Source organism: Chanodichthys erythropterus, chromosome 13, assembly GCF_024489055.1.
Source record: "Chanodichthys erythropterus isolate Z2021 chromosome 13, ASM2448905v1, whole genome shotgun sequence".
Lineage (NCBI taxonomy): Eukaryota > Metazoa > Chordata > Actinopteri > Cypriniformes > Xenocyprididae > Chanodichthys > Chanodichthys erythropterus.
This window is the reverse complement of record NC_090233.1, coordinates 27328074-27343360: the sequence shown is the minus strand read 5'-3', so window position 1 is coordinate 27343360 and position 15287 is coordinate 27328074. Positions and strand designations below refer to the sequence as shown.

The 15287-nt window shown below is 36.4% G+C and overlaps 1 protein-coding gene across 2 annotated transcripts in view; it reads right to left on the bottom strand.

Moving 5' to 3' along the window:
* The window catches only part of si:dkey-34e4.1 (carboxyl-terminal PDZ ligand of neuronal nitric oxide synthase protein), a 54932-nt gene extending 41291 nt beyond the window's left edge, over positions 1–13641 (bottom strand). The window contains exons 1-2 of one of the 2 annotated variants that reach the window (XM_067407151.1): positions 13205–13641; positions 10246–10317 (exon numbers count right to left, since the gene is read on the bottom strand). In XM_067407151.1, coding sequence (XP_067263252.1) covers positions 10246–10317; positions 13205–13315 — 183 coding nt within the window. In that variant the 5' untranslated portion in view covers positions 13316–13641. Of the gene's footprint in view, positions 1–6197; positions 6265–10245; positions 10318–13204 lie in introns of those variants that run through there. The other variant, XM_067407153.1, reaches the window with a different exon arrangement.
* Between the last annotated feature and the right edge of the window lie 1646 nt (positions 13642–15287).

The following is a 15287-nucleotide window of genomic DNA, read 5'->3' as shown; positions in this document are numbered from 1 at the left end:
TTACTGTTGAGCTCTGAAAAGTCTAAATTAAACTGGTTGACTCCCCTGTGGATCTTTTAATTCTTTGAACAAGTGACAAGATTTGATGTGTTGCCATGATTCATAGCAATGTTTGCTGACTGGTGCGGTAAGGTCTGTTGGTTCATATTTTTCATCTGTTTTATAGGCAAAGTAAAGCCAGACTTCACTTCTGCCCTCTTTATTAATTTGTTTGCGGCATGTAGAGTAAGATTTATCTATTTATTCCATCTTGTTCCTCTATGTTGTCACATTTTTGTTTGTGTAACACACTTCTGAATAGCAGTGAACTTTGGATTGGCAGCGTAAGTACCGAAATGAACAAAATCATGATATTGTACTATTTGAAAATATAATATATACCGATATTTTTCCAGTACTGGTATATTGCGCAACCGTACTGTGCAGCCAGTCATAAAAATTATAATATATTTTTAGCATCAAAACATTGCCATGACAAAGTTTGCATTGTTTTCCACATTTATGTAAGCAATAAGGTAGTATAATGTACATTATGTAAGCAATAAGGTAGACTTATTCACGATACAGCACTAGCCTTGAGTACCTTATTGCTTTTATTTTTTACTACACAATACAAATATTAAAGCCAAAAATATGTATCAATGCAACTTTCATGAAGTAAACTTTCATTAAAGCCTTCCTTCTGACGGAAAAAAATAGTTCCTGACCGTGAACAGCAACAGAAGTTACATTATTACGCCATTAGATGGCAGCAAAGACTGTCTTTATGAGTGTGTCAGTCAAGACTTTTATATTGAAAAGACTGAATTGTTGTGAACACGGAACAAGATGCAACTGATAAATGTTTTGACTATTGCTGTCAGTCACGGGAAACCCTTTAACTGTTAAAAGGACAGAATAATACACCAGACATTTAAACAGATTTTTTTATTATGAACATAGCACTGACCTGAAGGAATATGCTGAATCTGAATGCAGGTGATAAACTCGCTCACTTGATCTCTTTCTCACAATACTCTTCTAAATAATACAGTAAGTTTCAATTAACAATATCAATTGAGAACATACAGTTTACATTGCTAAGATTGGTTGCTAATGGTGTTGTGTAGTGATACACAGAACCGTTGGGTGAAGCGGTCATAGCCGTGTTTTATTGTGAATCAAGGACAGGAACTAACCGTTTTATAAACTAAATTAAGTAAGGGATAATCACTAGCTGTGCATCAAATGATTTTAATGCATGACATGGAGGCAAAGAACTACCCGACGCAAAGCGAAGTGCATTTGAATAATTTAAAGCACAGCTAGCCATGGATTGTCCCATTTATTCCATGGTCATTTGCCAGCATTGACAACTTAAAGCTGTTTGATGTTTGCAGTGCAATATTTGACTGGAGGGGAAAAATTACGGTTATTTTGTCAGTTATGAAGACTCATTAGATCTGGCATTCTGCCTGCTTTAAATCAGACACAGAGATAAAGTAGTGTATAAGATTACATTTATGTGAATAAATAAATTATAGCATTTATTTGAATTAATTATTGAAGAGAGAAAGAGAGAGATGAGCATTGCTGTGTCTGTTCAGAGTCTCTCTCTATTAACAATGAATGAAGCTGTGAGTTTAATTACTTCAAAACCAGCGATGTCCCCCCTCGTTGTGGAGAAATATAATGTAGTGATTCAGTAGCAAAGCTATTTTATTAATAAAAGTCGCGCTGCAGTGATGATAACAAGTTTCTGCACTCCTGAATGTTCCTGTGCAGCATGACCTCAGAGTGACGTTTGTGGGTGCTTCAATGAAAACAGTGCGACTGACATATGAGTGTTTGTGCTTCGATGAAAATAGCGCATTGATATAGAGCAGTGATTAAATTGACTTGGAAATACCTGTGCTTTCAAGTTTTTATTGCACACCTTCCAGCCAATCAGAATCGAGTATTCAGACAGACAATAGTATAATCTTATTTATTTACAAACATTTTACTTGAATTAAAACATTATGATTTACTTTTATTGATTTAAAATTATTTATCCATAATTTTGATTTTTATATCACATCAACATTGGCTATATATATCTACATCATGACTTAGTGAAATAAAAACAGTGCTTACTTGATCTTTATCTTACATTTTTACAGAAATTCATATTGTTGGCTCTTGAATGCTAATGATACAAACCCCATAACCTTGAGGATAGGCAGAGCAGCAGCCATTTTGCTTCAAAATGTTTCACCCTAAAAGTTCATATTTTTTTTACTCATTTATCTTAAGTTGGCAATATAATTTATTAGAACTTCACCTTTCCAAAATGAACAAGTCAACCATTTTCTTTAAATTTCATTAAATGACTTGCATAAACATTTATTATGCCATTTTCAATTTACTCAGCAACGACATCTTAATTGACCATTACAAGCTCACGCACTTTCCCTCTCTGTCTCTCTTATACACACACACAGACACACACAAACAAAGGTCTCAGTTGGGCCAAATGGCTTTCCGTGACAAAGTAGAAATGAAAGAAAGAAGCAAAGAGAGCAAAGATCAGGCAATAGAGGAGGAATGGAAGGAAACACAAGAAGAGGAAAAATGACAGGAGCAGAAACAGGGACAGAGAGAGAGAGACAGAGATAAACAATCTCCCTCAAGTAGAGCAACCATCTCTCTCTTTCTCTTTCCGTTTCTTTTTCTCAAGCCCTGAGGAAGTTTTCCCAAACACAAAACAAACTAAAACCCAGCAGATAGTGAAGTTCACATAGAGTGTGTGTGTGTTTCAGCATGCCAGTGAATGCAGGTGAACATCAAAATTTTGTGTGGGTGGAGTATGGCCAAATGTGCTTGGCACTAAAACACCCTTAAAGTTTCAGGACTCAGGACGTGTTTCAGCAGAGTTGGGGGGGTTGCCATGGTGATATGGGGGTACTGGTCTTGCGTAACTGGTTAACACTGACAGAAATAGTCCTGAGAAGTGAAAGAGAGTATGAGAGAGAAGACAGTGAATGAGAGTAGAAGAAAAGCAGCAAAAGAGGGAGGAACCCTGCTGGGCTGACCTACTGAGAGCAGTGGGATGGAGGATTTACGCAGGGCTTCTTTTCCTTGTATTAAGTCTTACAAAAATGACAACACAAACATTTTGAGACTGGTTATGTGTATTTATTAAGATTAAGAATTCAAATGCAGTGGAAAACCTCTGTCCCTGAAAAAAAAACATGCATTAAAAAGTATGCGGATGTCCTGAGGATGTTAATTACTCAGTCATTTAGCGATATCACATCTAATGTGATTCAAATGTGAATCACAACAGCTTGTGGTTTGGTTTGGAGGGAGAGATGTTGAACTCATGGATGCTAGTGCATGTAGGCCACTACACTGCATCTGTCCCTGGGCTACTGCACAACAATGAAGCCTTTCATTCTCTCTGTAGCCCCATATCAGCCCCCCTCCCCATTAGACACACACACACACACACACACACACACACACACCATCTACTCTAACCACCTCCTCTCCCTGTCCTCTCCTCTTTCCTTTCCTCTCATCTTCTCCTGACCTCTTTATCACATTCTCTCATTGGTTTTGTAAGACTGTCATTGGCATCAGCTTCACAGTCAAACACAAACACAGGAAGATTTAAGATATCAACGTATGGATAAATTCTACACAAACTTTGTCTGGGGAAAAAACTTTTTTAATGGCAAATGTATTTATAAAAGTCCAGCTGAGATTTTTCATTAAAGGTGCTATAGAGGATGTTTTGTTTTATACATTTTTGCAATATCACTTGAAACTGTCTTTACTAACTGATAAAAGACTATTTATTAGGTGCACTGAAAGGAATAATATTAATATACATCATTTGCACGAGGTAGGGCCTTAAAAACATCAGCCAATCGTTTACACGATCAGCGCGTAAACGATTGGCCCTCTGGCTTGTCAATCACTGCCATGATGTTCCTTGTGAGAGACGAGCGCGGCTGCGCGCTCCAGTAACTTTCCACACTCCACAGGTGCCGCATGCAATGTTTTTGTCCGGAGACAGGAGTAACAACTGCAGATTATGAGTTACCTGCCGTGAGTCCGACATAATGAATCCACTAACACGACAGAGCGAATGCCGGTGGTAAAAACTCGTGTTCCAATACTCGTGCACGAAGACTCAGTAACAGTCTTTGGTTTCTCAGTCGACGAAAAGATCCTCTTTATCACCTTTAAGTGATGTGCAGTTTTTGTACGGTGGAACTTTATTTTCATCAAAGCTCAATTTTTCATTAAAACTCAACTATAATTCGCTCTTAAACATAAAGGTTATTTATTGGCATTGATGGTTCCATGAAGAAGCTTCAACATCAATGAAACCTCTCCATTCCACAAAACGTTCTTTATATTAGAAAAAGTTTCTTTAGATTATTAAAATTATTCTTCATTCTTCACACTAAGAAAAAGATGGTTCTTATAAGAACTATTCACTGAAAGGTTCTTTGGGGAACCAAAAAAATGGTTCTTTTATGGCATCACTGCGAACCCACTTTTGGAACGTTTTATTTTTAAGTGTTGCTTGGTGTAATATTAAGGCCCCGTTTACACTAGTTAAGAAGTTATATTAAGGCGAATCACAAACTGGAACATTTCCATTTAACCAATGAGTCTTAACTTATATTTGCTTATCCATGCATTCATTCTCTGACCTATAAATTCATGTGACTGACAGTGGCAGATGTAGGAATGAAGTTATTAAATTAAATATGACAAGTTCATTTGAGCACTTAAATTGGACAACATGACTCAATGTGCTATTGAAATTATTGTTTAAATGATTTTTGTACTGTCATTCTTCAGATTTTAGTTTTGATTTGGAAGTTGTCAATTACTACAGACCTGATTTCTGGATCAGTGCATCACATTTAGCAAGATCATTGTTGATACTGTATTGGTATATCAGTTTTTATATTTTAAATGACAATGTTTTTTTTTTAACTTAATTTAATTAATAAAAATGAATTTTGTTGGTATAAATTAATGTATTTAGGTTGATTCAGCAATATTAAATAATATTTTTGACTTGACCAGTAAATTTAGTTATCATTTTTAGGGTACTATTTTTTTTAGTGTAGGCTACTTATATACATACAAACACACAAATATGAAAAAACATATATCGTGGCAACCAATTAACAATTAGTTCCCACAATTTACAATAACATCAACACGTTTTACTAATATGTGACCTCATTTAAATAAACCGCGTGCACGATATAGCCTAATAAACTATTCCCTCGTTTTACGAAATCATGGCTAGGTTATAATAATTTGTTACCTTGTTATAGTTAAATCAAAACGAGGGAACAAATTAGTACAACATGGCCAACATTCAGTTAATCGAGGGAACAAACTATATCATGCACATGATTTACTTAAATAAATTTAGGATCAGTAATTGGGTTTGTTTATATTCATTATAATAAATTTAATGCAGTTCCAGTCCTCTAATCTGATTGGACAAGCAGAGTTCAAGAGTTTGTATCACTCTGCCAGTATGTGTCCACGGAGTTTCGACCAGAGCATGTGATGTGATGATGAGTGACAACAGAGCGTATGTCATACTGCTTTATTATATAAACACAATAGACATCTAATAGTATGAACACATTTGGATAAGCATGTATGTTAGTGTGTGGGGTCAACAGACATCGCCGTTGCTATAGTGTCATTTTACATTTAAAAAAAATAAATAAATAATGACTTTATTTCATTTGGCAGTTTTCCTGAATTGATTTGCTCTAGAGAGTCATGGATGCATCAGAACTAATACAGACTAATACTTATCTGCATTACATATGAATCTATCTTGCTTTTGCTTTTCTCATTGTCAACTATAAAATCTGGGGTATCTTAATACATACTATAATATTACACTATTTATCTTTTAAAAGACACACAGCACTATGTTCTATTCATAGCTTCATTCAACAGATTAGATCCGTTGAGAAATGAAGGCACAACATAATTAAAGTCTTAACTATGTTAGACTACAGTATTCCCTGGATGAAATAGATTGGGGTTTCCTAAATGGAAGGGACAGAATAACAGAAACCATAAGAAAGAAGGGAAATAATAAGGGACGGGGTCTCAAATGCCTAGCAAAGTTCAGAGAGATGGTTATGTGTTGTTTCCTTCATTAAAAAAGTACCACTTACCAGTTATTTTTAGTTCTGTTAACATAAGACCCAAGGAGCTGTCAATCACATACTGGCATTCCTAAGAGACATTCTGCAAGCTGACCTTTCACCCAATCATCACAGAGGGACAGACAGAAAGAGAATGCTGTCAAGTTATGTATCTGCTGAATGGCCTCAGAGAGGTTCCACAGAGGATCCACACAATCTTCAACATCAGCATTACTCACGCACGCATACAGAAGGTCTGGGTGTTATGAATCTGTTTACAGTTCAACAGTAGAAATGTATGAATAATGCCCATGTGAACATAGCACTGTACATCCACATGTCTATGAGTGGCAGGACTATAGCAGAATGAGACCCAAACAAGTCAAGAAAAGGGAGAATCAGCATATTAGAATCAAATCAGCATATTAGAATGATTTATAAAGGATTCAATACATAAGCCAACAGAAGGTCTACTGTGGCACAAGTCACACAAAATTTGAATGATGTTAAGGGAGGAATGTCACAACACACAGTGCATCACACTCTGCTGTGTATGGGGCTGCGTAGCCGTAGACCAATCAGAGTGCCTATGATGATCCATGTCTACCGCCGAATACACATGTGAGCGTTGGAACTGGACAAAAAAAAGTCACTGAGTGACTGATTTGAAAAGCTAGCTTGAATTTTGCATTTACACTCCAAGACTTAATGCGCAGATCATTAAACATACAGTAACAGATTGTTTTTTTTTATAGCTTAGATTATCTGTGTTCATTTAAATATGGTTGTCAAACTTTGCACTGTGTATTTAGCAGCATGAAAATTTATATTATATGCAGAAATCGAGCAAAGACCGCTGCCGTTATATCACTGAAGCTGCACTCTTGTGAAAACTCCTGTTATAATCAATGAAACTGTCTATGCTTTGCAATGAATCTCTCTTGACAAAGGGTCTCATTCATGAAACATTGGTAAATATACGAGTAAATATGTGAGTGATTTGCGCGTAAAGAGACCTTCCCAAAAACTCTTCTCCTGATTCACAAATACTTCGTAAACGTCAGAAGTCATAGTGAAATGTGTGTGTGTGTGTGTTAATGAATTTCAATCAGTCGTAAATGGGACGCGCGTGCACACTCATTCTCAATTACCATAAATCCCGCCCATTAAATCCGACTGACAACTATATATGGGCATCATATTATGACACCAAACGAAGGATTTTGGCCATTTTATAGGAAACAATTTCCATAACAATTAAGGGGCCATTAGTTTGCCCAGCCCTATTGAAATCAATTAATTATTTGATTAAAGTGCTCCGTTTGCAGATGCTATTACTGGCTCTCACAATAAAAGTAAAAAGAAAAAACGTATGTAATTACTATATTTAATATTTTTTCAAAATGCTGTGTAAATATGTACCTTATTAAGGTGAATTAAAATGCAGCCTTATTAATGATCAAAACGTTCGGATGTTAAACGCACTATTTACGCTTGGCTGGGAGCAGGTGTAGATTTCTTTCGTACCAACTAACATTTGGAAAATACTAATATTTTAATGAATCTGAAAATTTACGCCAGAACCACTTTACACACGATTTACACAAAAATTCGTTCTGCTTGTGTTTCATGAATGAGACCCATTGTGTTTATGCTTTGTTGGTTATAACGAAAAGATTTGTGAGCTTTCAGAACTCCCAATAAATAAAAACTCTGCCGTTTTGAGCAGTGCTGAGCGGATACTTAATTAAACACATAACTTAAACACCTCTGATTGGCCATTGCATTCACATGTTCAACAGGTATGTCTGTGATTGGCAACAAAGCTCAATGCTGCAAAAACAAGTTGTAAATAGAAACCTTTGACGCTCTTCACAGAGTGCGAACACTCACAGGAGCATTTTAGAGCAGCTGGCAATCAGCAGGCGCCGGTATCGTCACATTAAATAAACAAACAAAAACTCAACTCAACACTCAACCTTGAGCTGTAACAACTGTTCATTCAGACATGCTTATATGAAGCCCCATCATGGAAAACTTCTCAATTGCATAAACTAAGCTATTTTTAAGTATTACTTTGTGGTTTCATGCACACACTCTTACACACATTCACAGCAGGTGTGCAAGGAAAGCTGCTCATCAGGGCTTGATTTAAAGGGCTGATTTGTCACTCACAAGCTCATCCAATGATATTTATGAAAGTTCATTTACTCGCTAATAAATGTTACAGAGAGAAAAGAGAAATAAATAGGCTGTATAAGAAGGTCAGTACAAATTATTTACTGTTTTCAGCAGAATTTAACACAACAAAGGCATGCATTCTAGACTTGTCTCTGAGGGAACCTGCTAACCCAGAAATTATCAGCAGTGAAACACATTCCCCTAAAAAAAAAAAGAAAAGCCAAGAACAACTCTATCACTGCATGGGTCCTGTCAAGAAGGATAAGCTTTCTCTCACTTTTCTACACCCGCAATCAAGTCCATAATCCCCGGGGCCTGTTGCGTGAAGCTAGAAGCATGAGTTTCATAGTAGGTTTAGAGTTGACAAAACCATACAAATCCAACCTGGTTTAGATCAGGCTCAGAGCTGGCGCAATTCAATTCTCTGTTGAAGATGAGATTGTTATGAAAAATATATAAAGGCATTTACAAGGCAGGAATAAACACTGCTGCTGCAGCGAGAGTTTGAGAAGGCAGCTAAATGAAAATATCGATATTTCAATGCATGTGAATAAACAGAATTTAAATTAGGGCTGCCGACTCTAAATAAGAAATTAAAACTGCCAGTAGGTGGCAGTAAATGTCTAAATGAGTAGATTAGTGGGCCCTATTTTAATGATCTAAGTGCATGGCACAGGTGCACTTATACGAATATATATATATATATATATATATATATATATATATATATATAATATATATACTTGTACGAATCCACTTTTACTAGTTTAACAATGGGAAAATGGTCCAAAAGGGTTGTACCTAGTCTCTTAATGAGTCATGGGTGTGTTTTAGGTGTAACGTGCAATAAACCAATCAGAGTGTCATCTCCCATTCCCTTTAAAAGCCAGGTGCACTTGTACCATGGCGATTGCTATTTACATGGCAGATTATTATCCTGATGAGGGTGCGCCTGAATACACTTCGTTTTCAGACCAGCACGCCCATGGGCGAACAGATGGGTGTGAGTGCATTTGCTATTTAAACAACGTGAGTGCTGGGCATGAAAATGATAACTGCGTCGGGGTGAAGCTAGCAAAAAACACTTGAGTCACGCCTGGCATCGCATAATCGCATTGCGCCGGGTGTATGATAGGGCCCATTGATTCAGTCATTCATTCATTCGATTAGTTCAAACGGCTGATTCATTCAGGAATTAAGTAAATGACCCTCTTTATGAATGGGCCATTGAATCATTGGTTCACCTGATTGATCTGCTCAAAAAGCAGATTAATTCAAAAAAGCACCACTGTGTTCATTGGCAAATATATATATAATTAATCTTGAAGCTGAAGTACTTTGATCTCCTGGCAGGCCTGTCACAAGCTCTAAAGGTAACAAGTCATGCACACACACAAATTCCTGCTTCATGTGATCAAGCAACAAATCCAACTTAATTTGTCTTCGAAATGGCCTTCAGTCTGAACTATGAGGTTCTGTGCGAGTACAAGGCAAGTACATAGCACACACACAAACTGACCAATCAACCAAAATAAAGGCAGTCATCTCCAATTTCCGTTAGCTTTAGACCCTGCAGAGATCACTCATGGGAAATAACAAAGCTTTCTGTGCCACAGTCTCTGTGAGTCTGTGTGTGTGATCTCTCTTTTATCAATGTGCAGGGAATGAAATATGAAACCTCAGGTGCAAAAATACTATCAGGAGGATACACCCTAAACTAAGCACACACAGACTCTGCAGAGTATGTGATAAATATAGAGGAACAGACTGTTTTTTTCCCAGCGAATGAGTCTTACACTGCAAAAGACGTGTCTGAGAAAACAGCTGCTGTGGGCCAATCAGCAGTGATTACTCAGCACTGTCTGTGGCTGTAAGTGAAAATGTCTAAAAGACTTACCCTGATTCTTCTCATAGCAGCAACAATCTCCATGCGACTGTTGGGTCTTGGGACATCCAGGCTGCCAACATACTGAAAAAAAAAACAAAAAAAAAAACACGTTTGAATGTTAAATGAAGAGTGATCTGTTTAAACTCTGTTATTAAATGCAACAGAGGAATCACTCGGTCTAAAATTAATGAGGCAGCTTCATTTACACAAACACAAATAAACACAAATAAACTAGGTTAATGAGTGCCAAGTGTACTTTTGCATCAGCGGGACACTGCCAGCTTCATTCCCACTCTATTTATACTTTAATGCATCTAAATCAATGGTTCTCAACTGGTTTTGCTTCAAGACCCACGTTTCGACACATTTAGACAAGTTGCAAAAAACAAACAAAAATCAAAACCCTTAAAATCAAACACTAAAATTTATCAGTATTACCAAGAACTGCATGGGCAACAATATGCAAAACTATAAAAAAGACAAACACAAAATATGCCTGTGCAAATGTATTTTGCCTCAAGTTTGATTATTTGCATACAAAATTCTATAAAAAAAAAAATCAGGGACAGAAAGGGCAAGGGCAAAAATGCCACCAAAAGTTACAAAAAATTTCTTGAAACTTTAAATATGGGGGCAAAAGAAAAAAAAATGAAATGAATTTCTCTCAGATATATATTCCTCTCTTTCATATATATTTCTTAATTTTCGGTTTTATACTCCAACTTATTCCATTTTTTCAACCAAAAACTCACAATGACCATCAAAACACTCAGCAATCACTCAGAACTCCTTAACAAACACCTAGGAACACTCATGTACGCATCCAGCACACCTTAGCACTGACCCTAGAAATCTCTCAAAACAATTTTGCACAAGAACCATTCGTAATTTATGCATAAAATGTAGTTATACATATAATTTACTGATTGCATTTATTAAAGTATTCTAAAGGATGACACACCAAATATTTATTATCCTTAGAAAACATATTAGAAGGTTAGAAGACATAAAAATGTGTCCCTGAAAATCAAATCAAATTCAGGGTACACAAAATGGATCATGTAGCAACCACTGACCCAACATTATTTGTTTCTAAATGTGAAGTGTAGATCAGTGCCAGCCGCAAATAACACGCTTAACCAAGTATAGGCTCTGTGTTTACCAACAACATCGTGTTCATTCATGGCTGTAATGACCTGTTCTTAAGTCCTACGGAGATGTTGACCTTAAATACTTATGTCCAGCTTCCAAAGTCTAAATCCAGCTGAGAGGGACAACAATACTGACAACAGTTCAGCAAAAATAGCAACTTATACAGCCGATTTAAGCTCTGAAAGACAAGACCGCAAGACTGCAGTATGATTGCAAATGTGAGTGGTTCTAGGTCTTGGCTTTCCAGCCAATAAAATTCCTGGAAGATAATCCTGCATCACAAATTGGAGCTAAAATTACTCAGCAATAGGCTTCTGAGTAGCTTAGTATACAAAGGCTTTAGGTTTCCTGGGACATTTCACTGTCTGCAGATTTTAAACACACTGACAGATAAGCTCTCTGGGAAAACACCAGGATTTATGACATATATGAGAAAACAGAGTATATTTTTAATGAAATATGTAAGTGTCTGAATATGTAGATGTATTTAAGAAATTACTATGGTAAAAATACAACACTCGTCTGGGTAGGACCTTAAAGCATGTGCTGGCTTTCATATTTCATATTTTCAACTTAAATATTTATCAAGTGGTAATAAGCAGGCAAGTCAGAAATGCTGTGAGTATGCCAAACAGGACACTGGTTGGTGTATATGAATATATATGCAATAAATAAAACCAATTATACTAAATAGCTTTATTATAGTAAGATTTCATGTATTTACAGCATAGGGTTAAAAAATCTAGCAGCTCTTTGTTGTTTTTAGTGGTGGACAAAATGTACTTACTGTCCCAAAACCTCAACCATTGGAAATTGATGTTCAGTGTCTTGCTACCAAGGCAGCTCAATATGTTTTGAGACACAGCCAAGTATGGGGTTTATTCAGTGAAATGTTAAAATGATCCAATGTCAAATGTTAATGTCAAAGTCAAATCTAACCAAAGCTTCTGAAGAAACCAAATACCCTCCAGAGTTTTAAAGACATCTCGGCTCAGTTAAAGTACCAGTGTAACCAGCCATGCAGCCATTAATAGGAAAGTTGAGCCAGACACCAAATATAGTGTCGGTGAAAAAACTGCATACGGGTCAGTGATGTTTCTCATCTGAATCTATTAAGTTAATCAAAAATACAATTCAAAAAGAATGATGAACATGTTTCCAGTTTCTGAATTAAAAGTAAAATGTCTTGGTGGCATGATTGTTTAAAAATAAAACAATAAAAAGGCTGTAATTCTTGACAAAAAAAGAGAGAAACATTGGCTTAAGTAGTTTGTTTTTTTATACAAAAAAAAACAAACAAAAAAGATATATATATTGAAATTGAGTCATTTTTATAAAAAAGTTTATATATATAGGCTACTTTTTAATATATATACTATATAAACTTTTTATAAAAATGACTAAATTTCAAAATATTTGTAATGAAAATAGTATAACCTTATAACCTTAAAATTAAAAGGTAAAAAAAAAAAAAAAAAAAAGGAATATAAAGATTACATTTCTATGATCTTGGCACGTGTGTTTTAAACTCGATTTATAAAAGATTTTTCCTTTTTTCTCTCGAACATTCTTATTTTTCACTGATCCAACTGTTCATTCGGTGGCATTTTCATTTGTTTTCGCACAGCCTAGTGTCTAGTGTCATCGCTGCTACCAAAAACATGATCCTGACCTGACTGTCTGATGTAAATTACCCCTGCTACACAGCCAGTGGCCAATTTGACGTACTCCAAATGACTGCATAAAAGTATCGGTAAATATTATAACTAGCAATAATGACATTGGCTACGTTTAGAGTAGAGATAGTCTGGTTCACCTTGGCTTGGAAGTGTATTCCGTGTTGATACGCTTCCTCGTTGTGAAGCGGGACTCGCGAATCCGCCACATCGTCCACCAGGTTGTACCTGTTTCTCCCGTGCATTTTCATTGGGACCTGTCCGGATGCTCGGCGAGAAATTTCTTCTGCCAGTCCTCAAGCTTCAAAACTACTGCCAACTAAAAAAAGATTGCTCTAGTTTAACCAGCAAAAACAAGTCTCGGATACAAGAGCGATTCAAAGCAAGGGAGCCCATTATAGTAGCAGCCCGGGAAAAGCTCAATGAAATCACAGGCTCTTCAGCACAAAAGAAATGGGTTGGGCGCCTCTTTCCCCCTCTCAGCCCTCAGACATCAGCTGCGTTTATACAAGTCTGGCTTCGGCTCAAGTTGTTGAAGTGCCTCAGCGAGGAGAAGTTTATTAAAAGAGGTGCTATGTGTGAATTCTGCACGTCTCGTGTCCTAATGACATGCTTTATTTGCCTTGCTCTCTTTTACCTCTGTTGCAATTCTCACGGAGCAAAGTTCCGTCTGCTGAACAACATTCAAGTCTTTCAAACACCACATTTAGCATAATAAAAGCAGTACTTCCTTATAGTTAATCATAGATGAATTTCAAAGGAACTCAACCCGTTCTCATATATTTAAAATATTATTAAAAAAAAAAAAAAAAAAAGTAGCTAGTTCTAGATTTTGGTGCACTGCCTAGCTAAAAGTTTTTAATGCTATATGTATTTTAATACACAAGTCATGCATATAGATTCTGCAGCTTTGAAAAACAGATTCAGACAATCGTTTGCATTTGCAAACAGGTGCTATTAAATTGGCCATATTGCTCCACAAAGAGACCTGGGTCTGACCAAAAATGTTTTTCATAAACACTTTTTGTTATACTGGTTGAAAGTCTTTTCACATCATGATAGCAATCAATAATAGAAGTGGTCTTAATATTTTTTTAAAATGTACATACTGTATGTCTTCTGTGGAAGTCTCAGGACCAAAAAACATCCGTCCAATCTGGATGTCTGACCTGTCTGTCAACCTGTATTTCCATACCTCCGCGCTGCCGCTCACCCTGCTCACACAGACATCACGCGTCATCAGTGTGTTCCATGAGACTATGCATAGTTGTAGACAGACAGTCACAGAGCAGCGCAAACAAACAGCAGCCACCTTTTACAGTTCCTCCTGAACCAAAACAACAAGCTTATGCTGTTTTCTCGTCATGTCGTAATTACTGTAATTAAAGGGTTAGTTCAGCCAAAAAAAAAAAAAAAAAAACTACCCCAACTCTAGAGACATGCTTTGATGCTTGCTATTGCTAACCCTTTCTGAAATTGCCTACCCTACCTTTAAACCCAGAACTAGTGGACAGTTTTACTGGAGAGGTTATGCAGGAGAGACTGAGGTTAGTTGCAGGGCCGGCCCAAGCTTTTATGGGGCCCTAAGCAGAATTTTATTTGGGGGCCCCTCAGTTAAAATAACTTAAGATAAACAGTATTTTCTTACATAAAAAATAAATGTAAATGTACAAAATGGACTTAATACTTAATGACATAAAATTAACAGTTCAGATGGACCTGTAGGAAGATAAAAATAATAAATGTATTAACATTAAAGGAATAGTTCACCCAAAAATGAAAATTCTCTCATCATTTACTCACTCTCAAGTTGTTTTAAACCTAAATTAATTTGTTTCTTCTGAATGAATTAATGTTTAACCGGCAGGGCTTTGAAGCACATGCAAATAATGAACTTTTGTGATTGCAAAAATAGTCCCATGAGTGTAACTCTACCGCTGTGTTAACGTGATGCAAATGCAGTTGTACAACTGCAACTGATAGAATAAGCGCTGTAAAAATTAAGCTGTCATTTAATTTGCTCTTGGGGGCCCCTGGTGGCGGCGGGGCCCTAAGCAGCTGCTTAGTTCGCTTATAGGGAGGGCCGTTAGTTGGTTAGTTGTCAAACATTTAAACCATTTCTCAGAGTAGGTCAGTTTCTGTTTAGACACATACTTCATATTTTTATACTTCATATTTACAAAAAGAAGCCATTGAACATTTGCACCATTATTATTGCAAAGG